Source organism: Salmo trutta, chromosome 29 (genome assembly GCF_901001165.1).
Source record: "Salmo trutta chromosome 29, fSalTru1.1, whole genome shotgun sequence".
Classification (NCBI taxonomy): Eukaryota; Metazoa; Chordata; class Actinopteri; order Salmoniformes; family Salmonidae; genus Salmo; species Salmo trutta.
Genome location: NC_042985.1, coordinates 30736297 through 30760164, shown reverse-complemented (window position 1 = coordinate 30760164; position 23868 = coordinate 30736297). Strand labels below are relative to the sequence as shown.

General features: G+C 41.7%; 4 protein-coding genes across 4 annotated transcripts; 3 read left to right on the top strand and 1 right to left on the bottom strand.

The window, feature by feature from the left end:
* Window positions 1-3279: 3279 nt before the first annotated feature.
* On the bottom strand, window positions 3280-11943 carry dhodh (dihydroorotate dehydrogenase). The gene is made up of 9 exons (XM_029721734.1): window positions 11867-11943; window positions 11172-11381; window positions 10629-10828; window positions 8300-8382; window positions 6470-6657; window positions 5861-5974; window positions 4776-4929; window positions 4478-4637; window positions 3280-4359 (listed from the first exon to the last, which is right to left on the bottom strand). Exons 1-9 carry the CDS (start codon window positions 11903-11905, stop codon window positions 4266-4268), a joined length of 1242 nt encoding a protein of 413 aa, XP_029577594.1. The 5' UTR covers window positions 11906-11943; the 3' UTR covers window positions 3280-4265.
* A 2625-nt stretch (window positions 11944-14568) lies between these two features.
* Window positions 14569-19154, top strand: LOC115167709 (polycystic kidney disease protein 1-like 2). Its single transcript, XM_029722359.1, has 12 exons — window positions 14569-14696; window positions 14823-14884; window positions 15015-15077; window positions 15291-15446; window positions 15603-15721; window positions 17112-17232; window positions 17315-17368; window positions 17568-17787; window positions 18056-18237; window positions 18365-18595; window positions 18692-18793; window positions 18908-19154. The coding sequence occupies exons 2-12, from the start codon at window positions 14825-14827 to the stop codon at window positions 19088-19090; spliced, it is 1491 nt and encodes a 496-aa protein (XP_029578219.1). The 5' UTR covers window positions 14569-14696; window positions 14823-14824; the 3' UTR covers window positions 19091-19154.
* A 275-nt stretch (window positions 19155-19429) lies between these two features.
* Window positions 19430-22063, top strand: LOC115167629 (polycystic kidney disease protein 1-like 2). The gene is made up of 6 exons (XM_029722225.1): window positions 19430-19437; window positions 19953-20099; window positions 20289-20491; window positions 21151-21338; window positions 21583-21718; window positions 21828-22063. Exons 1-6 carry the CDS (start codon window positions 19430-19432, stop codon window positions 22061-22063), a joined length of 918 nt encoding a protein of 305 aa, XP_029578085.1.
* Window positions 22064-22198: 135 nt separating this feature from the next.
* Window positions 22199-23652, top strand: LOC115167741 (polycystic kidney disease protein 1-like 2). The gene is made up of 3 exons (XM_029722382.1): window positions 22199-22450; window positions 22573-22657; window positions 23268-23652. The coding sequence occupies exons 1-3, from the start codon at window positions 22352-22354 to the stop codon at window positions 23312-23314; spliced, it is 231 nt and encodes a 76-aa protein (XP_029578242.1). The 5' UTR covers window positions 22199-22351; the 3' UTR covers window positions 23315-23652.
* The last annotated feature ends 216 nt before the right edge of the window (window positions 23653-23868 follow it).

Below are 23868 nucleotides of genomic sequence, written 5' to 3'. Positions count from 1 at the left end.
TTGCGGCTGAGCCGGTGTTGCTCTGTACGTTTCTACTTCACAATAACAGTGCTTAATATTGACTGGGGCAGCTCTAGCAGGGCAGATATTTTACGAAGATAAGACAAGGGTTTAGCAACTACTTCAATCAAACTACATTCCAACACGCAGTCGTGTAATTTACTTAACTGTATGCTGTGAACTGCATGACGATGCCATATGGACCTTGTATCATGGCATAGCAGCAGAATCCTTCTTTCTGATCCTCTTGAACAGAGCACCAGGTGATTTAGGTGACCTGAAAGGATGACCGCTGTCATTCCTGTCTCAGGTGCTCTGGTTATGTCATCCTGTCTGTCTGACCTATTCCTACTTTACAATCCAATTGTTAAACATGAGAGAAAAGCTCTGTATGGAACGCCAGGAGTAAACCCGGGTCTACAATACATCTCTGGGGCTTCCTCACTAGGACTCTATAGTAATGTTACAACACTGGCACCTACCTGTCTACTCAAAGCCAAGGCGTCTTGACTCCCACTGAACGCCAGGGAACTGGATGTTCCTCAGCAGCCTTCTCATCGAGCCAAAGATCAGAGGCTATGGTAGATGTAAAGCTTCCATTGATATGGCGATGATACCTCTCCACCCTACAGAGTCGATATGGAAACAGTAACTGATCTCCAGAAGTGTGCAGAAGAAAGGAGGGGTGGATAGCCTTATTATAGCCTTCTGTATTGTAATGTAATGCAAGCTATTCAGAATTTGTACATGTTCAATGCACACTGGGTTTACTACTGTAAGTACATTCTATAAAAAGGGAATGTATCAAAATCATACATTTTCAAAATCTTTTGACCAATCAGATCAGCTCTGAAAAATATCTGAAGTGAAAAGATCAGAATTGGGCTCCCTGTGTAAACGCAGCGATTGAGAAATAGTATAAAAAATACCAGCTAATGTAACTACAGTTTATACTGCATTCTCCATATATCCACTATTGTTGGATCATGTCCACCCACAACCTTCAAGGTTGATTAGTTTCAAAAAGACCAATGATCCCAAAAGAACCAGCTCTACTCAATTCTAATTTCTCTTATGAGTGGAGCATATGAAACAGCTAGATACGAGTCCCATCGAGTTAAACAATAGTTTGTTGACTTTGCTGTTGGATGTTCAATGCACATCAAGGAAACACAAATATCACATTTAAGTAAACGTCATCATCTATAAAAGAGAAATATCATTGGACTGGACCAAGAGAGAGGAGAGGAGAGGGAGGGGACCTCAGTACAGAATTAGACCAGCAATTTGAATATTATAGCCACAGTGTATTCCGCCAGCAGCTAGTAGTTCATATGGTGCTATGTGACGCAGTCTCCTAATTCGTTCAGGGGAAAGTCAAAGAGTCAGGACCCAAAAATAAATGAGGGTAGTCCATTTTTCTTTTTTCACGTTATTTTGCATGCTCCAGGAACAGAGAGCAGCTGTTAAGTTTGGTCAACATGTTTTGTTTACAAGCTTTGCATGCAGATTCTGGGCAAGAGTCTATGTGTATTGGCATCCACGTGTTGTTGGACTGACTCGCTGTGGTCCGTGTTCTCTGAACGATCGAGGATGCCTAAATCAGAGAAGGTAAGTACTTAGAGACATTCAGTGCTATTCCTGGGACCTGAGGGCAGCTGTCAAGACATGTCTCCACACAGCTGCTGCTGCTCAGAAGGTGCTGAATCACACTATCTGGGAGCAGGAACGACTATGAAGCACGGCTGACAGCACACCTGACGACTGTGGAGATGTGCAGATGCGGTCATACGTAATGACACCCTTAAACGCTTCACAATGTATTTTTTAAATAAGTTAAATTGAAAAAACGAACAGAAAAATCCTAACTGAAATGGAGATTTCTCATTTCGAAGTCAAAAAATTGCCTGGACTAAATTATACATTTTTTAAAATTAATTTGTTTGGAGGCAAGTTCTTGTTTACTGTGTAATTTCTCTCACCTGTGGTAATTTGCAGGTGCATAAAGGGTACAAATTCACTTGGGTGGTGGACCATTCTTGATGCACACGGGAAACTGCTGAGTGTGAAAAACCCAGCAACATTGTCTTAAGGCTTAAAAATCCTCCTTTAACCTGTCTCCTCCCCTTCATCTACACAGATTAAAGTGAATTTAACAAGTGACATCAATAAGGGATCGTAGCTTTCACCTCAGTCTATGCCATGTTTTGTGTGTATTTGACCAGATCTGTGTAACCCTAAAATGATGTGCACTGGATCTAAATAGGAATGGTGTTTAGAGAATCATCTATGAACCATCTCTGACAAGTGGTCTCTCCTCAGATTGTCAGATGGGTCTGTTGTGTTTAGATGCCCGTCTTCTCTGTCAACACACTCCTTTTCTGACAAATCCAGCTTTTGGGGAGTAAGTCTTTCTGTCTGTCTGGACTGGACCCTCAGGAGGAAGAGAAGGATCCTCCACAGCTGGTCCATTCTGACCTACATGTATTCTGAGATCAGAGGCAGTGGCCAATAGATCGGCAGCAGGACCCCCGGAGTCAGTGAATCAGGAGCCAGGGAGACCCTCCAGGAAATGTGTTAGTGTGTGAGCACACTAAGAATAACATTTATTTACCCACAATGCTACAGTATAGTGCCTCTGAGTTAAGCCAGGCTGATATCTAATCACGAGCACTGTTGTTGTTGCCCATGCCCACAGCCTATATACTGCAGAGATGCAGTTCAGTTAAGGGGAAGACAATTCCATTTTTATAAGCATTAAATCTCCCCTATATCAATAATCTCTAATCAAAACCCAGTATCAGAGGAAGTAAGATTGCTTTTGGTGCCTGCTCGAATTCTCATGACCACTTAGGAAGGACTCAACGTTAAGAGCAGTACATTCTTTACCCTAGGAATGTATCGAATCCACTCATGAGAGCAGTGCTGAGAGGTTATTCTGACACAGAAAAATATATGAACAATGGACAAACTCTGGCAGAAACATTTGCTCAGGGGATGGTGAGTGAGTGACCTCTACTGAAAGAGAGCTATAATGCCGTACAGGGCTTATACAAGGCCCTAAGGGCCATGAAGTGGACAATCTCTAAAGAAGTGAACTGGGGGAGAAGAAGTACCAGCCAGGCTCTGAGAATAAGAGGGGAGTACCAACAGGTTCCGGTAGAGCCTCAATAAGATCCACCGGGACTTTGATGACCAACGACAGCATTTCCCGTGCCACCCAAAAACAAGCACATTGAGCGTGGAATACCAAAATAAGATATGGACAGTCCAGACATAAGAATAAAAAAAATTGACAATTATTCTTGCCTGAGGCGTGTGCTCGAAGGTTCATGTTTCGGAAATTGCTCAACTATACAGTTTAATGTACATACATTAAGTAACACCTTGACATTACACTCGTAACAGTAGGCATTACAATTCAATTCAATCTATATAACGGGTCAGAAATAGGACAGAGAACCATCAGTGCATCCTCTTTGGACTTGGCTCTCTGTCACTGACCTCTTATTCTGGTACATTTCTCATCCGTTATACTGCTGAGACTTAACACAGTTTTTACCATCTTGCAGTGGGATCATGTGTATTTAAAGCCTGCTGACATTTGGCAAGTAATTGTGCCATTGCCCTTTCTTTAAATGTCAAAGCTGTTATATTTCCTCAGTGTTTAACTGACTACTGCTGCAAGGCTAAATGGTAATTGTCAGGTAATTGTCATTCCGCTCATTGCTAGGTGATCAGCTCTATTTTCAGACGAGGTCTCCATTATGTGGGTAGCTGCTCAGCGATTTACAAGGGACGTGCAGTTAAGCACTTTGAATGGAAGTTATTTGTGAACAAATGTTCAATTTCTAGTCACATAGTTCTATAAATAGCAGCACACAGTATTTCTGAATAGAGCACACATTATATTTACATAATTTAAAAAAAACTGAGATTTTCTTTTTACAATGTGACTGCTAGTGTCAAAATACTGTTAGCACTTTGGTGTCATTTAGCACTTAACCATTCTTACGGTTACATCTACAATAACCAACAGATCCAGTCAGAACCGTGAAATGGGACATGTTCCCAATACTGCTGTCACTGCTGTAATATTTGTGTGCACAGATATCATTCTAGCCAGGCGTTACATGAATTGACCAGGCAAACCACTTCATGTACTATAGACTTCAAGTAAAGGCAGGAAACTGACAAAGGCATCAGTCCGTATTGTAGTCAGTCTAACCTGTAGAACTGACTGATACTGACACTCAGAGCCTTGATCATTGTCCCTCTCTAGACTGTTGTTGAAATCTCCCCTCAGCTCCTCTATGGTCAGCTCCAACAGCATCCGATATGCTTGTAAATCCTTGTTCTCTGTAAAAACATAGGATAAGGTCAGAATACTACAAATACAAGCAATCTGACTAGATGAAACCTCATATTAAGTCACTCAGTAAAAAAAACAAAGAAACACATGCAAGTTCACACTTACTTTAAAAGCTGTTCTAGTTCCCTTTTGATTTTGGTGACAACTGGTGGACCCTGATAGGTTAAAGAGGTGTACAACTGGACCAATGAGGCTCCAGCACAGATCTTGTCCAGGGCATCTTGTCCACTGGCTACACCCCCAACTCCAATGATTGGCACCTTACCTTCAATGAGAAAGAGCAATATTGGGTGAATAAAGAGAACATTCTATACACCACCACTCACAATCAATCAATCAATCAGGCCAGTCTCAGCTGCAGCTATTAGCAGTGTTATGATGATCCTTCATTCATCCTACCTACCTTTTGTCAAGCTGTACATCTCTCTCACAGTGCGTGTAGAGAGCTCCTTGATGGGCTGGCCGCTCAACCCTCCCACCTCTTTACTCTGGGGGTCCTGTAGGGTCTCAGGTCTGGATACTGTGGTGTTGGAGACCAACAGCCCATCCACACCAAGCTAAAACACAAACCATGATTACCCCTTTGACCTTACCCCATGATACCAAACCTAATTGTTCCAGGCACACTTGAACGAATACACGCAGCCCAACCCAACTTTAGACAGGCAGCCCAACTCTGATCTTTTTTTTCACTAATTGGTCTTTGAACAATCAGATTAACTCTGAAAAAGATGTCATGTGAAAAGATGTGATGTGATTGGTCAAAAGACCAATTAGTGGGAAAAAGATCAGAATTGGGCTGCCTGTCTAAACGCAGCCTGAGTGTATTCGTTCAAGTGTGCCTGGAACAATTAGGATGCTACACTAACTCCAACGGAATACTGAACTCACTTTTAAACAGAAGGATCATGAAAAATAATGAGTGGGGTGAGAAGTGTGCTCAGGAAGATGAGCAAACAGGAAAAACACAGATGACCAAAGTAACCAGCCCCTCATTGACTGACCCCTGTGTGGCTAGGCCCCTGACTGACCCCTGTGTGGCTAGGCCCCTGACTGACCCCTGTGTGGCTAGGCCCCTGACTGACCCCTGTGTGGCTAGGCCCCTGACTGACCCCTGTGTGGCTAGGCCTCTGACTGACCCCTGTGTGGCTAGGCCTCTGACTGACCCCTGTGTGGCTAGGCCTCTGACTGACCCCTGTGTGGCTAGGCCTCTGACTGACCCCTGTGTGGCTAGGCCTCTGACTGACCCCTGTGTGGCTAGGCCTCTGACTGACCCCTGTGTGGCTAGGCCTCTGACTGACCCCTGTGTGGCTAGGCCTCTGACTGACCCCTGTGTGGCTAGGCCTCTGACTGACCCCTGTGTGGCTAGGCCTCTGACTGACCCCTGTGTGGCTAGGCCTCTGACTGACCCCTGTGTGGCTAGGCCTCTGACTGACCCCTGTGTGGCTAGGCCCCTGACTGACCCGTGTGGCTAGGCCTCTGACTGACCTCTGTGACCACATCAGCAATGTCCTGCTTATCCTGGGCGGTGAGGTCAGGGGCAATCTTCACCAGTACAGGTGGCCTGCTCCCCCCCTGTAGGGCATCACGCTCCTTCAGCACCTGGATGTGAGAGGGGGGAGGTGGAACATGGGGGGAGACAGGAGAGTACAGGGATATATACACGAGCCACCACAGACACACAATCAATGAGATCCATCACATCCACACAGGTCAATGAGATTTAACAATGTACAGCACAACATGGAGTCCAAACAAGAGCAATACAGCTGAGCAGTTGTTCCTCAGGTTAATCGTGTTCAATCCAAACAGTGCTGTGCTGTGCTTGCTTGTGTATGTCGTCTAATGGGAAGTCAATTATCTTTTGACATCTATATGAAAGATCACCGGCTATATCAATAAAAGTTGAACAGAACTGAACAGAAACACCAGACTTCAATAAAGGAAAAGTTGCAACAACATGCTCTCCAGAAAGCCAACGATACTGTAAACATAAAATAAATAACATGTATGATATCACATCTGAGTGTGACATCCTGGTTAAATAAAGGATAAATAAATCACATCTAGGTCAGTCAAAAATTGCCAGCCACTGACCTTGTACAGCAGTTGTCGCAGTTCCCCTTTCCCCTGCAGGTCCCTGAGGCCTGGGGTGTTGGGGCTGCTCACGTTCACCACCAGGTAATCAGCCAGAGGGCCCAGCGTCCGCACCCCCTCCAGGTAGTCTGCCACTGCATCCTGCGACAGCTTGTTCTTTCCCAGGTTGATGCCCAGGGGCAGGCCAGCTAAAAAACACAAAGACAACAGGATATATTCCAGTTATGAGTCCCTGGGAGAGGTTAAGGTCAGAACATAAATAGAATGCCAGCGACTGAATTAATGAGAATACATTGTCCGCAAGCGTCAACTGCGTCACGAGCGTATAGCGCATCAAATTACGCCTCGATAACACCAACAGCGTCATTGCATTTTGGTACACCAGAAGGACCTGCATTTCCAATGGAACGCTGTGTTCGCCTTGCGGCATTGAGTTGCAGAGGCAGTTGCAGTGCGCTCTGTGTGGCGCATTAGTTGGATATATCGAACGTATGCATCAAACTGTATGTGTGGACGGCGTGACAGAAACGGTAGAAGAAGGTGAATGTTGCACACATATCCAGATGATGCTGCGTACCATTTTGGGCAACTCTGCTGTCGGTGTGATTGAGGCATTAGGAAGCAAGTACATTTTTCTCATGTCGACGTGGAGCAATGCTGGTGAAATTAGCCGATAAATTGTTAAAAAAAAAATATTGACTGTTGGTGCATTGTTACTTCTGGAATTGTGAAATGTAGAATTAAAAAGTGTCTATTTAGTGTTCATAAGTTTAACTGCGCGCCAACATTATGTAGGCCTATAGGCTGGTGCTTATGAAAAACGGTGTAGCGATGCATGAACGCAACGACATTCTACATTTAGAAACTGGATTTGGTTTCGGGGATGATATATCACGTGGACAACAGTATCACCGTTGTTGCTCACAGCCGATTGGATTGTAATACAGTTGAAACAATGTGCATGGCCAGCGAGTGCCTTGGTTTAAATGAATCTAATCTGTTACAGAGATTGAGTGGGTTGTTGGTACAAAGGGAATTTGAGGAATTGTTACGCTCTTCCCTACTTCGCTAAGTAAAGTTGTATGGTTAAAAAGGTCAATTGGGTTGTAGGCTATGGTTTATCTGACAAATAGACAACCTATTTGAAAGAAATAGAGTGGCCTACCTGTTTTGATGATGGGCATATAGTCTCTAAGCTACTATGGCTGGAAAACCTGGACTGAGGTAACTCAGATTTCAAGAGACTACACAACTGTTTATAAACCACTTTCCATGACATTTACGGCTTAATAACTGGCTTACGTTACGTTGTCTATGTGAATTAATGCTTGCCACTCTCGCACAAGCAAATTCACGCCGTTGACAGACTTCCCCCTTGTGATTTCGGCTTAATGTCCCAATCGAAATCAGTGGGGAACATTTTGTTACGAATGCTATATTTTACTGAAAACTAGTGAAATATGGCAAGCTGAATTCAATCAAACTTGAAGCAAATGCTCTTCATCAACGATATACAGCAATATTTTAAAAATACAAAATGTTTTGTCAACAAAAACACTTGACAAAAACATTTAAGTTGTTTGCTTTTTGTCTGTCAATTCAAGACAGTATAGGCAGGACAGACTCATTTGTAAGTGTTTACTAACTGATCTGCCAGTGTGTGATTGGTATTAGGAACGCCTTTCTGAGCCAGGGGAAAGGGAATCTCCATATAAAAATAGGGGCAGAGGATTATAGTGTAGTGTAGTTGGCTGTGTGCCTGAGACACAGTGTCAAACCCATCTATCCGTCTGACAGACAGGACAGAAACATGAGTTGTGTCTCTAGTACCTTTAGTCAGCTCGACCTGGGTGCCTTCTCTTGCCTTTAGTCTCTCCCGTGCTGCTGCAAGACCACAGCTGTTGAACCCATATCTGAAACATACCCACAACATAAGAGGTTAAGTTCATGTAACACACAAAAATCCATACATTTGCCAAAAAAAGCAACGATTAGCAATTCAGGATCCATTCCTTTATCATGCCATTATGATACACTACGTGTTAATCCCTGATTTTCTACAGTGCACATTCAATTCATTTGACTAAAACCCATGATACACGAAATCCTGATGTGTTTTTTGGCAAAATAATTGCAGTCAGTTGAGTAAAACTGTAATAAACACCATAAGGAAACGAGGCCTTTAATCATCTAATGCACTCATCTTGACTTTTAACTTCTGGGAAGCTGTGTTGTTGTACACTGAGGAGTGAAAGAAGCACTCCGGCATATTATTATATGAGGGCTTGTTAGTCTGAGCATCTCACATCCCTGCATTTCATCCATGCTAAATTGAATTCATCATATTGATTCTAGCCTAATATACAAAGACTTGTCATTTACTAACTACATTAAATACAAGACAAACAACTTGGATATATCCACAGTGAGCTCCAAAAGTATTGGGACAGTGATACATTTTTTGTTGTTTTGGCTCTGTACTACAGCGCTTTGGATTTGAAATGATATAAAAATGACAACACTTTTTGTATATAGTCCCCACATTTTAGGGAACCAAAAGTAGTGGGACAAATTCACTTACATGTGTATTAAAAAGTAGTAAAAAGTTAAGTATTTGGTCCCAGATTCATAGCACGCAAATACTACATCAAGCTTGTTACTCTACACATTTTTGGGATGCAATTGGTGTTTGTTCAGGTTTTGTTTTTAGATTATTTTGTGCCCAATAGAATTGAATGGTAAATTGTTTGTGTGCATCTATAAATTGTTACTAGTTTGTAACTGGTTTGGGATTATTCATTTTTTAAGAGAAGATAACAAAACTTAAATAAAAAAATTCATGTAAAATAAATGTATTGTGTCATTTTTGAGTCACTGTTATTGTAAACACTTCTAAGTTAATGTAGACGCCAAAATGACAAAATACACAATTTACCAAAATTTCTGTTGGGCACAAAATAATGTGTGAAACACAACCGAAACAAACAGCAAATGCATCCAACAAATTTGTAGTCACAAGCTTGATGCTGTCATTGCGTTTCTCATTTGCAACTGCGACCTGGCCAAGATAAAGCATAGCAATTCAACACATTCAACAACACAGTTACACATGGAATAAACAAAACATACAGTCAATAATACAGAAGAACAAAAGAAAACAAAAAGTCTATATACAGCGAGTGAATATGGAACTAAATACTTAACTTTTTACTACTTTAATACACAAGTGAATTTTTCCTAAAATGTTTTGTTCCCTAAAATGGGGAGACTATGAGCAAAAAGTGCTCGAATTACTAAACGGTTCACCCGATATGGATAAAATTTCACTCAAATTAAAGCTGACATTGTATCATTCCAAAGTACCGGAGTACAGAGCCAAAACATTTTAAAAAATGGCACTGTCCCAATACTTTGAGCTCACTGTATTAGCCCTACTGTCGTTGTTCAAGGGCAGTGTTAACATCAGTCAGTCGGTAGAATTTGCTATTCAAAACACTTAAGAAAATCACAGAAACGCATCACCCTCATCCCTGAAGAAATGGGATGGCTCTGGATATTTTTTCAGTGGTTTGCTCTTAAATGTTTACAACAATGTCAAGCAAGCATAGACAGCCATGACAAAATGCACACTTCTTTATTGTGTAGCAATTATTTACAAATACTTGAATATATGGACTTACATTTGGATCTGGGATGCCTTTTCCTGAACTGAGGATTAACTTCTCTGACAACCAATATGTCCCTTCATATACGCAAAGCACTGTGTTCTAACAACTCATGAATATGTATGTTTGTGCCTTGGCATCTCATTTCACAGCACTTTTCAGAGAATGAAAGCGAGCGCAACGAGGTAGCAGTGTAACACCCTGATAACATTCATCTGGCTCCTTCATTTCAGTGTGAAGAAGCTGTGCTACAACAAAGATAAAAGGGAATTCATATTGTAGTCTGTCACTAGCCTCAATGTAAAAAAAATGGATATGTGTAGGTGGCAGGCTTATTCCCTTTGAACAGAGTGGAGTGTGACAAAATTAACTACCTGTGATGTCTGTTTGCTGCCGTTTGACACAGAATTCACAAGCTAAAAACATTCATCTATAATGAATGAGTCAGCCATGCCATGGTTCAGTAGCCATGTATTATTCATTCAAAACCGTACCGGTTGATGACCGCCTGGTCAGTGGTCAGTCTGAAAACACGTGGTTTGGGGTTCCCCTCCTGGGGTTTGGGGGTGATGGTCCCCACCTCCACGAAGCCAAAGCCTAGTCTATACAGCCCGTCAACAGCCTCCCCATGCTTGTCAAATCCTGCTGCTATCCCGATGGGGTTCTTGAACTTACGGCCCATGACGTTTACTTCCTGGAATAAAAAGTAAAAACACCAGGTCAAAACTTTCCCTAAATTCCATAAAAGTACACAGTGACCAAAAGAACAGTTACAACTTTGATTAAAAATGTTTAAAATGAGATTTGACTAGCTAGGGTGAGTTGAGACAGTGGGAGTGAAGGTTCTCAAACAAAGCATACATTCCTTTCTAATCTTACACACAAAGGCAATTCAGTGTAAGCAAGGAGAGTGAAAACAGTGTAAGCAAGGAGAGTGAAAACACCCAACAGGAATGAATCTATCCTGGTTAAACCAGACTGAACATAGCAAAATCTGTTTGCATGCCAGGCTAGAGGGCACCTCCTGCCACACTGACCAGTGATGCTGGGTCCTGGTAGCGGTTCAGAGGCACCAGACCCAGGCCGATTAACCTCACAGCCATGACATGGGCTGTCTCTGCTCCCACAATCCTCTGCAGCAAGGGCATGAGCTGGTTGGTGTAGAAGCGCTCATCTCCCACAGCAGTGAGGTAGGAGACAAACAGGACGCTGCCGGACCCTATGATCTTCACTGCGTCCTTCAGACGCTGCAAAGAAAAATAAAACAATATGATGGGAATAAACTGAAATATGATGCATACTGATGTTGAAGCACATCAGGTGAACTGAGGGGAGTTGCAATTATTTTTTTGTTACTAGATGACAGAGAGTGATCCAGAATACCCAGAGAGACTAACGTTACCAGCTTTGAACAACCCATGTGTACAACCCAGTGGGTATAATTCAGCATGCCTGAGTCTGTCTAATCATTCAGGATTCAGCAAACCGGGATTCAGCAAACAGGTTAACTAGCTTACCACTTCACAGAGGCTGGTTACATGAACAAGCTAACGTTAGCTAGCTAGCCACAGGGTAGCAAGCTAAGTTAGCTAGCTCACTTCTATCAACAACACTCTGATTGTAGAAGCTAATGTGAAATGTCTACTGTCCAGTTTCGCTTACCAAATAGTAAAAACATTGTTCATGACAAATACAAACTATTAAAACATCACAGTTTCATCAATGATGTTACCTTCAGTTGTCCCGCCATGGATGTTACGTCACTTTGCATATGTCTGGAAGCATTTCTCTCACATTGCCGAGAACCACTTCCTGAATGAAATCTCACGATACTTCAAAGGCCGCTATGAACATGTCAAGTCAGAGTTCAATGATGATTCTGCAAGATAAACATTACAATTTGTTATGATTAATATAATAAATTAATATGAGTAAGACAAAGGACTCATTAGTAACTCTAGTAATTCACTGAGTAAATTAGCACAAATAAGAGCAAATAAAATGGCAGATGTTAAAGATTAAGGGATAGTGTATGAGCCTAAATTAATTTCATAAGCCAATTGAAAACCAAAGATGTATTGTTACAACCCTGCTCAATGTTAATATTAGGCCTTGGCTACATCAAATTGACTTGTAAAGTTGAGTAAATTGGGAAATGTTTTTCTTCAAAATTTCTACCCTTGAGTGACGTAAAGGCACTTTTTCACTTTGCATGTTGTTTGAGTGTCTGTAGGGATTTTCCTAATGTAGTAAGAGTGTATTCACAGTTTTTCGAAAGAAAGCTTTCTAATTTCCATAAGATGGGCAGTTTGCCTTTCTTCCAAGAGCAGTACTTGTTGCAGTTTGTAGGCTACCATAGCTCTACCATCTATAATGGATTTGTTCATACGAGTCTCTTTGTTTTTGTGGATTTCTGTGGGGATTTTATCTACGGCCAGTACAGCATGCAGTGAAGAGGATGCAGATAATGCCACTTCAATAGAATTCAAACATGTGTTCGGGAATATGGCCTATGAGTTTTCTCAAAAGCCAAAGAGCTGGTATCAAGCCCAGGAGTCCTGCAAGGAGCGAGGAGGGAAACTTCTGAGGGCCCTGAATTGCAAGACTAAGAGCTTCCTTGAGGACTTCTCAAAAGAGAGACACACAAAAAACCTCACTTGGTGGGTGGCTATGGGGGTGTTAGGGCAGTACCAGGGGCCGGTGATCGGTGAGTAAAAATACTGGTAAACCACTCGAAAATACTAGTAAACCACTCTATACTATGGTTCCAGGGCTGCTCTGTGTCTTTTGAATAGGTACTGATTTCTCTATAGCTGTAATTGAAAAATGATTGGTCAATCTGCTGTAACTACATCCATTTTTGGATTTATAAATTCAAAATATGTACCCATTGATTCCTGAAGAATATAACTTATAAATGCCTCATGAGCTCAGTTCAAGTGTCGTACCCCATCAGAACCCAAAATATAAGCTTGTTTTACTCCAATGTTTTTAAACAAACTAAATGTAAACCAACACTGAATAGCCTCAAAACATGTTTAAACTATAATGTTGGTATCATGGACGGTCAGTCCTTGCATTCATAGCCCCGTCTATGAACTGGGCACAGATGTCAGTTCAACGTCAAGTTTTGATTTACATTTGGTTGAGTTGTCAACTAACATGAATTCAACAACAAAAATTCACCATGTCATTGAGTTCATTTTTATACCTTTATTTAACTAGGCAAGAACAAATTCTTATTTTCAATGACAGCCTAGGAACAGTGGGTTAATTGCCTTGTTCAGGGGCAGAACAACAGATTTTTACCTTGCCAGCTCGGGGATTCAATCTTTCAACCTTTCGGTTACTAGTCCAACACTCTAACCGCTAGGCTACTTGCCACCCCAATGTTAAAAGTTGGGTGAAAAAAAGAAGAACATTTCCTTATATTAATTACTTAAAAAAAAATCAAATCAGTTTTCCGCATTGATTCAACTTCGTCACATTCCCCAAAAATGTTTTAATGATGTGGGAACAACATTGAATCAACCAGTTTTTTCCCAGTGGGTACATTTCTCCAGCCCCATCCCTCAGCTTTTTAGTGAAACAATAGCGGGGAGTATGCTTTGTTATTCTTTCAATGGCTGATTGCCTCTTTAAGCTCTCTGTGAACCATGAACATTAAATAGATTTTCTAATTAAATCATAAAGTTGAGTAATCTTAATTAAGCCACTGCTTATGGTCTCGATGGAATTCCTGAGCTATACATAGGCAATTTGTAAATGACAGCTACCATGTACGAAGCACATCTTCACTATTGATCGCTTATCAGTGTCAAATGATGTCAGCAAAATCCATTATTTTCATAAGCTCATTTAACATATTTCCACCAGTCTTGGAACATCATAGCCATAGGGAAAGCTTAGAACCAAGCTTTCACACTTGATCCATCAGCTCTGATATAAGGACATTTTAAATGATACATTGTTGTTGGAAAACAGAATATTAAAATAACAGTATTGTATGGAAAATAGTACATTTCATAGCTTCAATACTTGTTTCATGTGTCTGTAGTGTATAATGCTACTGGAGAGAATGGTACTTCTAAGGGGAATGGGAGTACCCCACTCATCTGCACCTATGTGATGATGGATCCCTTTCAGCTGGTGACCTCAACCAACTGCAGTGCCTGGCGTGGCTACCTCTGCACCCTGGGTACAGCACCTTCGCTAACCCCATTTTAACATGTTCAAAAACAGAGACTGTGTGTCCTGATTCTTATTGTAAGCAGATATACCGTAAAGTTTTCCTTCATTATTTAGTGTAGAGGCCTGAATGATATCCTGCATGACATCTGTGCTGTATAATTCTTGTTCTACAGATTTGAATTTATCTGCAAATCCATCGAATAGTGTGGTAAGTGGCTTTTATTAATGGCCTTTATCCGTTGTTGTAATTCTATGGTGTAGTGTCAGTAAAGTTATTATCAATATGAATGGTTCTTGTTGACTTTCGTAGGACAAACAGGGAACAAGTGGCAAATCAAGATACTGGAGAAGCCATCAAATTAAAGTCAACCGTGAGTTGGTGGGAAGTATGGTGAGAAGTTTGTTTCACAGTTTCAACCATTCATGTACTTCCATGATCAAACGTCTCTCTCTCTCTCTCGTTCTCTCTCTCTCTCCCTCTCTCTCTTATCCTACAGGTATGTCAAGGAGTCTGTCAAGCATGGAGAATCAGGTGACCAACATGGACATGCTCCTCAAGGTCAGAAATGCTGCTGTGTTAAAAGTGCAGTGTGGCACATATTTCAAACTCTTTTTGTTATCAAAGCATTAACACAATTATAGTTTTCGGTGGTTGGGAGTTTGCGGTCATATTCTCTGTTTTGTTTCAGGAGGCTCAACTTGAACTGGAAAGAATGGAAACGGCTATAGGAGAGCCTACAGACACCAATGGGGTAAAGTATCACAATGACGATGGACATGTAGTAAGATGGGTGTGGTCAGTGGAGTAGATGACAGAGTTTAGGGCCACTGGAACTTTCAGTCATAGTGCTCTCTCTCAACACAGAGATAAATTATTATCAAATCAGCAAACAGTGAATGTAATTAAATAAGTGATACTGCTGTATCTGGTCAATTTGAGCCTAACCTGAACCCTTCCCCAACAGAAAAAGTACCTTGAGCTTCTACTACAGGGAGCCCAGATGCTGTTTCCAAGTAATTTGAAATTAGACAACACGACTGCTAGCATTATCATCAGCTGCGCTGGGGGAGTCATACTCCTCAAAATGAAAAGATGTGGGGTGGACAGTGACACTAATGTGGTGGGTCAAGCAATGATAACTTTCATTATTATAACATTAAAATGTAGGCCTACATACTACTGTAAACCTATACATCTGTTTTTAGTGTTGTGACATATGACAAAAGTGGAGTTCATTGAGAGTGCATTTCGCTGATGTTCTGCTATCTTCAAACAGGACAATGAAATGTTTGATTTGGCCTTTGAGATTTATAAGGCAGTAAGTTTAGTGGTGACCACAGAATCTAATGAGCCCTTCTTCGTGAAGCACCCAACAGGCAGCATCTACCAGATCAGGTTAGTGTTTACAACCCGGGGCTCCTCCATCTCATTGGTATAGCCTCCAATTCTACACTCTTAGAAAAAAGGGTTCTAAAAGGGTTCTTTGCGGAGGGATAGAGTTCTACCAAGAACTGTTTTTGTCTGAAGAAACCTTTTTGAAAGACAAGGGTTTTTTGTAATGCAAATAGTTCTACCTAGAACCTTTTTCATACTCATATCTGTTTTTGGAAGAAAGGATTATTTGATAATTGTTTGGAAGGCAAGGCATATTCTTTGGAAGGCAAGGGTTCTACATAGAACCCTTCTTCATCTGAATAAGCTTTATTATTGTAATTGTTTTTCTTTAAAAAATGTTAACATCCAGAGTTTAAGTAATCCAATAAGTTTTAAACTGTACCTATATGGACATATTTGTGTATTTATCTGGTATTCCGTTAATCATTTTACATAGACAGTACTGACATAATTGATATCTTTGCCATGATTTCTCTTTCTAATTAGTATTTTCTGTGGTGTTATTGAGCAGAGAGTAGGAGAATAGAAGGGAGTCTGAGTGAACCAGCAGTGTATTGTATGGTTCACAGCAAATTTGACAGTTTTTCCTAGTGTACATTTTCAGTGTAACATTTCTAGTGTTGATTCAGGAGTTAAATGAATTTAACAATCAGTGGTGTAAAAGATCCCCAGTGTTGGTGTTAATAACCAGAGTTAAATAACATACATTTTCCTAAACAAATTGTGGGTGCAAGTCGTGGGTGACTAAAAGTGCCAACCGTTGGATATCCTCACTCTGGCTGGATTCCTGGCTAAATTCCCAAGCTGTCCCTCATACCATCACGGTCACCTAATCATCCCCAGCTTACAATTGGCTCTTTCATCCCTCTCCTCTCCCCTGTAACTATTCCCCAGGTCGTTGCTGTAAATGAGAACGTGTTCTCAGTCGACTTACCTAGTAAAATAACGGTAAAAAAAATATAAAAATTAAAAAAAGAACTGCACATCACTTTACAAGCCAGCATAATGTGTCCTGTAAACCAGGAGGTTCTAAACACCACTGTGTTAGGGTATAATTAAGCCCTCAAAGAAAGGCCTTATGATACACTTAATGTTTTCTCATAAAGAGTTTAATTTTAAAGGATTATAAGACTGGTGGATATTGTTAATTGGTTAATTGAGGGTTCTAGGAAGAACTCTTCAAAGATATAACCCTTCATAGAAGGTTCTAGATAAAACCTTTAGAGGATAAAAGGGTTCTTGGTAGAGGGTTCTACCTAGCACCAAAAATGGTTCCCCTATGGGAACAAACCGAAGAACCCTGTATGGTTCTACTTAGCACCTGTAAAACTATGCTTCTTGCTGTCCTCTACTTGAATGCGAGCCATCTGACTTGTCTCGTCTCCCTCAGCCTCACCCCATCACAAATGGATAACAATGTTCTAGGGTCAGAGGACGATGCATACATCAAGCTTCCATCTTTCTCTGCATTGCAGTCCTCGCTGGAAAACCACTCTCTTGTTAATGTACAGGTCTGTACAATAAACAACATTGATGATGCTGTTTTGTTGTGCAAATAGTATTTTATCTTTATATTTGTTTTCTTCCTCTCAGGTGACCACTTTTATAGGCAACCCATATCCGTCGACTGAAAACATCACAGGAACGGTGTGTACCTTTGTACTAAGGGATGGATTGGCGGAAATCAGTGTTGAAAACTTGACAGAACCAATTGAGGTAGGCTACAGGATAGAACAGGCCAACTACTTTAACTTTAGTCTGCTGTCATTCCATCCTCATTTCCCTAACAGCGATGAGGGAACCATAAATGCAAATAGATGTGGTTGTTTCTCTCCTTTCTCTATAGATCATTCTGCCACGCCCAGCTGCTCCTGTGCTGTCTGGCACGACTTTATCCTTGGAGGAAGGGGCCCGCGTTGTGACCTCTTTCAACACTACGGACCCCAACATCACAGTCATATTCACCATAGAGCCCAGTGTCAATGTGTCCCTAAAACTGCTGCTGGGCCTGGGCTCCCCACCCAATGACACCCACTATAAACACCGCACTGTCCTGAGACACACAGGTAGAGGAGGATTCCACCACCATAGTTACTGCTAGGCATAACATTACATCCACTGTGCTACTGCTTTCAGTCAATCTAGCTGTCTGGTATGTACATAGATTCACATACTACTTTTGATATTCATAGTGATTCACAAGCTTTAAGACATGTCTGTCTGGTATTTCACATTGTAATTGGAGGTCAGGGGTCTCAAACGTATTGTTGGTTTGCTTTCTTAGCCTGGGTGGCACAGATTAATCCATGTTCATAGCCTATTGTGGTCTTTCAGAGGGTTATCGCTGGCTGGTCACCCCTGAGATGATGGAAAAGGGAACAGGCACCTGGTATGTGAATGCCAGTCTGTTTAACTCAACCTGGAGCAAGGGCCTGACACTACAGATCACCATCTTCACTACTAAGTGCATGTACTGGAACACTAAACAGCTGACATGGAGCATAGCTGGCTGCTGGGTGAGGCTGCTATTAATGAGCCCTATCCCTCTTTTGTCTCCATCAGAGTATGAACAAACCTAATTGGTAAGCGTCGTAATGTGTTTGTGACATTGAGAAAGCGTTTGTCTGTGTTGTCTTGTTCTAGGTGGGTATACAGTCAACTCCCAGGATGACCCATTGTCTGTGTAACCACCTGACATCGTTTGGGAGCTCTTTCTTTGTGATGCCCAACTACGTGGACGTGTCGCTCACAGCTCAGTACTTTGCCACAGTGAATCAGAACTATGTGGTGGTGACGTTGCTCTCTGCCTTCTTTGGCCTGTACCTGGTCACTCTGCTCTGGGCCTGCTATGCAGACAGGAGGGCCCTCACCAGGGTGAGGCGTGTACAAACACAAACACACACAAACTCATGCTCACACACACATACACACACATACACACGTACACTGAAACACTTGTTTTGTCCACAGAGGAAGATGACCCTCCTGAAGGATAACCACCCATGTGCCAGTTATAACTACCTACTGAATGTCCAGACTGGCAGTCGGAGAGGGGCGGGTACCTCTGCCAATGTAAGATGGGGTGGTAACTGAATAGACCCTTCATTCATTTCTGTGGTCAGTTTAATTAGAATAGGAATATCAATACCAGTATCCATGCTAATTAGAGTATTTTTTTTAATGTAGGTTACAGTCAAGTTGTTGGGTACACAGGGGGAGAGTGAGCCCCACCACCTAAGTGACCCTGATAAACCAGTATTTGAGAGAAGGGGTGTGGACTTGTTCCTGGTGACCACACCCTTTCCCCTGGGGGAGCTGACGGGCATCCAGCTGTTCCATGACAACTCTGGGGGGCACCCCTCCTGGTAAGCACCAGGACAGATGACACATCATCCCTGTAATTATTGTGACTTGTTTAAAAGTCAAGGTCTTTTTGAAATCACTCCATACTTTCCATTGGCATGTTTAAAAATGATTTGTGGCACACTAAACTCTTAGGTTCGGGTTAAGAATCTGCAGGGACAACTAGGACCTATGAATACAGGGCTGTTAAAGTAGTTGAGGTGTGACATTATCAAGCGTTGCTCCCCTCACCCTTGGAGACCTGGTAGAGTTTCATCACAATGACGCTTCAAAATAGCATCCTTGCCTCCTCACCTCACCTTGTCTCCTCCTCTCCTCTTGTTTAATACCTGTCTTAAAGGTCCAATGTTGACGTATTTATCACAATATCAAATCATTTCTGGGTAACAATTAAGTACCTTACTGTGATTGTTTTCAATTAAAATTGTCAAAAAGAAACAAAATAGCTTCTTAGCAAAGGATTTTGCTAGGACTTTCTGGGAGTTGGCACGGGAAAACTAGCTGTTATTGACAGAGGGGTTTGGAACTCTATTTCTTATTGGTCTGTTGTCACCAGGCAGGCCAAAACTCCATCCCACCAAAACAGGCTGAAATTCCAGAGTATCTTTTAAACAGTTCTTACACTAAAAATGCATTTTCATCAATTTCATAGTATTATTCCAACCTCATAATGTGGAAATATAAAACACAGGAAAATCATGTTTTTGACTGCACTGGGTCTTTGAATACCACAACAAAAATATTGCAACCACTGCTATGCTGGCAGGGACTTGTTTTTGTTTTTATCTCTACAGTCTAGGAATCTCTATCTCTACACAGGGAATAATAAGTTGTTTCCTGAGTGTGAGGTCACGTTTCCTCCCACCAGGTATCTCAACAAGGTGACGATCCAAGACCTGCAGAGAAAGAAGGTTTGGCACTTCCTGTCCTCATCATGGCTGAGCTCCGACAGGGGGGACGGGCTGACCAAGAAGACCCTGAACGCTGCCAAGAAGAACGAGATCAGAAGCTTTAGGTGATTGACCACCAGTAAAGTACAATGTTACAACATGTATGTAGAGGATTTCTAGGCAAGGTCAAATATCTTGCAATGTGCCATGGAGTTTTAATTCTGAACCCTTGTATACTACACTACTTTTTCAATGTAATTCCTCTGACTTCCACCCTGGTCATCCCCTAATGTCCCACACTTTCTATGTCCTAGAAATATTTTCCAGACCAGGACTTCGACAGGCTTTAGAGATCAGCACATCTGGGTGTCCATCGTAGACCCTCCATGGCGTAGCCCGTTCACCCGAGCACAGAGGGTGTCCTGCTGCATGAGCCTCCTGCTCTGCACCATGGCCATCAACATCGCCTTCTGGAAGATCCCCAAAAACCAGCAGTCTCCTGTCATCTTCACCATTGGTATGTCCATAGAGATACAACATTATATTGGGTACTGGATAAGTCATTGTGGGTGAGTCAATCAGTCCTCTTTTGTGACTGTGCCGTTCATATCTGAGCCCACATCTAATGAGCTGCCTCTGATAAGGATGGGCAATAATGAGCTGCCTCTGATACGGATGGGCAATTTTATTCTCCACTCACATAGAAATTGGAAATTTTGGCTACCGGAAAAAGATTTTCGACAGTAAAAAGATAGTGCAGTACATGTGAATTATGATTAGCCTGCAATATGGATAATAACATATCAGACGTTTTAGATGCAGCTGCGTTAAGTATCAAAGACAAGGACTTTTCTCAATTATAAATGTTAGATCCAACTCAAGGCTCTTTTCTCCTTGGTGTCCACAGGGTTACAAGGACTAGTAGTTGTAGGCAGTGGATGGCTCTTCATAACCCTTCAATAGACAACCTTTCAGCCACATTCTTTCCACTATCCAGCCCTACACAGCACAAAGTGGTTATTCAATGACCCCAAGCCCTTGATAAACCTTTCATACGGCTAAGAAATACTTGACCCAGAGCAACACAACAAGTGTTCAGACATTGAATGATATATTGAGTGATATAGCTTCTGTTATTGTGCCTTGACTCCATAATGGTGTGCTTTCATGTCCCAGGTTCGCTGGAGGTCACTTGGGAGGAGATCATGGTGGGGGTGGAAAGCGGTTTGCTCATGTTCCCCATCAACATCCTCATCATCACCATATTCCGCAGTATCAAGTCACGAGTCGTCCAACCAAAGGAGAAAAACCACGATATGCAGGGCCTGAAACCCCTCGCTGTTACCATGCCAACCATTCTTAAGGTCCTCTCTTTACATTTTCAAAATAAAGTGTTGTTGCTGTGTTATAGTTCTGCTCCATACTTTGTCTATAACCTTCAAACACTCCCATCGTTTATTCCTTTCAGCTGTGCCTGCCTTTTTTCTTACCTCCAAGGCCATACAATATCTTATTGGTTATACAACCATCAACATTGATACTGGCAACTGTGTTTATGTATGTTCTGTCCTTAAGTACTGTATTCCTGTGTACTACGTCCCTATCTAGGACACAGAGGAGATGGTGAATCTGCTCTGTAAGAGCCAGAGGAACAAAGTGCCTGAGCTAGAGAAGAAGCTGGAGTCATGCGATGACCTTTGCTCAGCCTTGGGCAGAGTGCAAGGGGTCATTCAGCTTATGCAAGGTGCTTCACTGACACTGCAAGAGCAACCTTACAAGTCACACAGGTTTTGACATCATTGTAATTGTTGGAGATGTCCTAAAATTTGATGCGTCTGCCTACATATCACTAGGGTTGAGTGAGAGTGACCCACACTGGGTCTACTGCAGCAAGTTTGTCCTGTACTTCCTCCACCACCTGTCCATGTGCCTGGAGCGGCTGGATGAGAGTGCCTTCCCCACCACAGAGGCCCGTCAACACATCCTGAACACCGTCCACCTGCTGCAGAAGACGTCCGAGATGGTTTTCACCAGCCACATGGCTTTCAGGTTGGACAATATCCTTGTGCAGAGAAGGGAATATAAATAACAGGATTAAAAGTTAAGCTTTTCAACAAAAAAAACTTTACACGTCATTCCCTTCCTCTCAATTTCCAATCAAGTTGAATTGCTCTGTATTTATGTGAATATCATTGTCCTACATTACTCTGACCAAGTACCTAAACAGACCTGTTTCCTCTGTGCCTCCTCTCCCAGTCCTCCCCGTGTTGCTAGGGAGAAAAAGAAAAGCTCAAGCTGCTGGCTGCCCTGGTGGTTTGTGTTTGTGGGCTGGTTCTTGCTCGTCTCTATCAGTGTTGTGTCCACGTACTTTACCCTGATGTATGGCTTTGCCTATGGGAGGGAGAAGTCCATCCAGTGGGTCATCTCTCTGGCCATGTCCCTCTTCCAGAGCATCTTCATCCTCCAGCCTCTTAAGGTTAGACCAGGGCTCTATAGCTTACATGAAGAACATAGTCCTGAAGTTCTGTTCAATCAATCAGTCAATCATCAGCAGATGTAAAAACAAGAATTTAATTTGATGCTTGTGTTTATTCTCAGGTGATTGGTATGGCAATCTTCTTTGCCCTCCTCCTCAAACCAGTGGCAGTAGAAGACAGTGAGGAGGTTGGACTACTCCTGAAAGGTAAGATCCTCTAGCACAGAAGACCTACAGTACAGGGCTCTCACATAACCATCATGCTTTACCTTAGTGTCAATTTTACAGGCATAATTGATCTGGGTTTCTCAGTACTAGTACTCTGAAAAGGCAATTACATCAACCCAACTCTCAGTATCGATGAAGGGTTTTACAGAGAGAGAAGGGTTACAGTCAGTATCTAAAGGGACTGTCATAGAGAGAACAAAATAAATTGTCCACGCCTACTCTCTCACAGATGTACAACAAATCCTTGAATATAAATGGCTTCTGTCAAACTATTGAAACCTATCTATTTTGCATAATTAATGGTATATGCATTTTAGACTGGAATAGAGCTGTATGTCTGTTTTACCCTCAGATAGTAGGAGAAGCATAGTATTATGCTAGTATTTTGCTGCCATTTTGGCCAGGCCTCTATTGTAAAATACATGTTTAATATCAATGAGACTAACCTGGTAAAATAAAGGTAAAATAATTAAAAACCTGTGTTAGTATGCCACACCATGTCAGGCTCACAGGGATTCTGTTGAGCTTCCCTTCTGAGATGTTGAAAAGAAAAGTCCTCACAAAGAGGCCTGTCTTATCTGTTTTACAGAACAACAGGAGATGTGTAAGTTGTACTCTGGTAGGGAGATACACTGAAGAAACACAATTTAGCTCTACATGCTGTCTCCAGAGGATCGATGGGGTCGGAAGGCCTGATGCCTTACAACAGACATCCTCTCTGCTGCACTGACTATCAACGTGGCAAACTCAGAATATAAGTTATTTGAAAATATAGTTGGTATGTTTTTATTGAATACTTGTTACTCTTATCTTATAAGAAAGGTATAAGGCATAATATGTATGAATGTACTGAAAACTACTGTATCATTGAAATTGTAATATTTAGTAATAAGCTGATAGAAACTTTTATTCTTGTGGATTGTATGAAGTTACTCAATGTATGGAATTACTCTGTTCTATTTATTTTATCACAAACTGCTGATATATTATTTTACACTGTACATTTATATTTACTTTTAAGTAACATACAGTCACCTCCAAAATCATTGTCACCCTTGATAAAGATGAGCAAAAAAGACTGTATAAAATAAATAATAGAAAACCAGAGCTATATTGAATGTTTCCTGAGATTAAATAACACATTGGGAAGGATCTTAGACTACTCCTCCATACATAATATTTTCAGATCC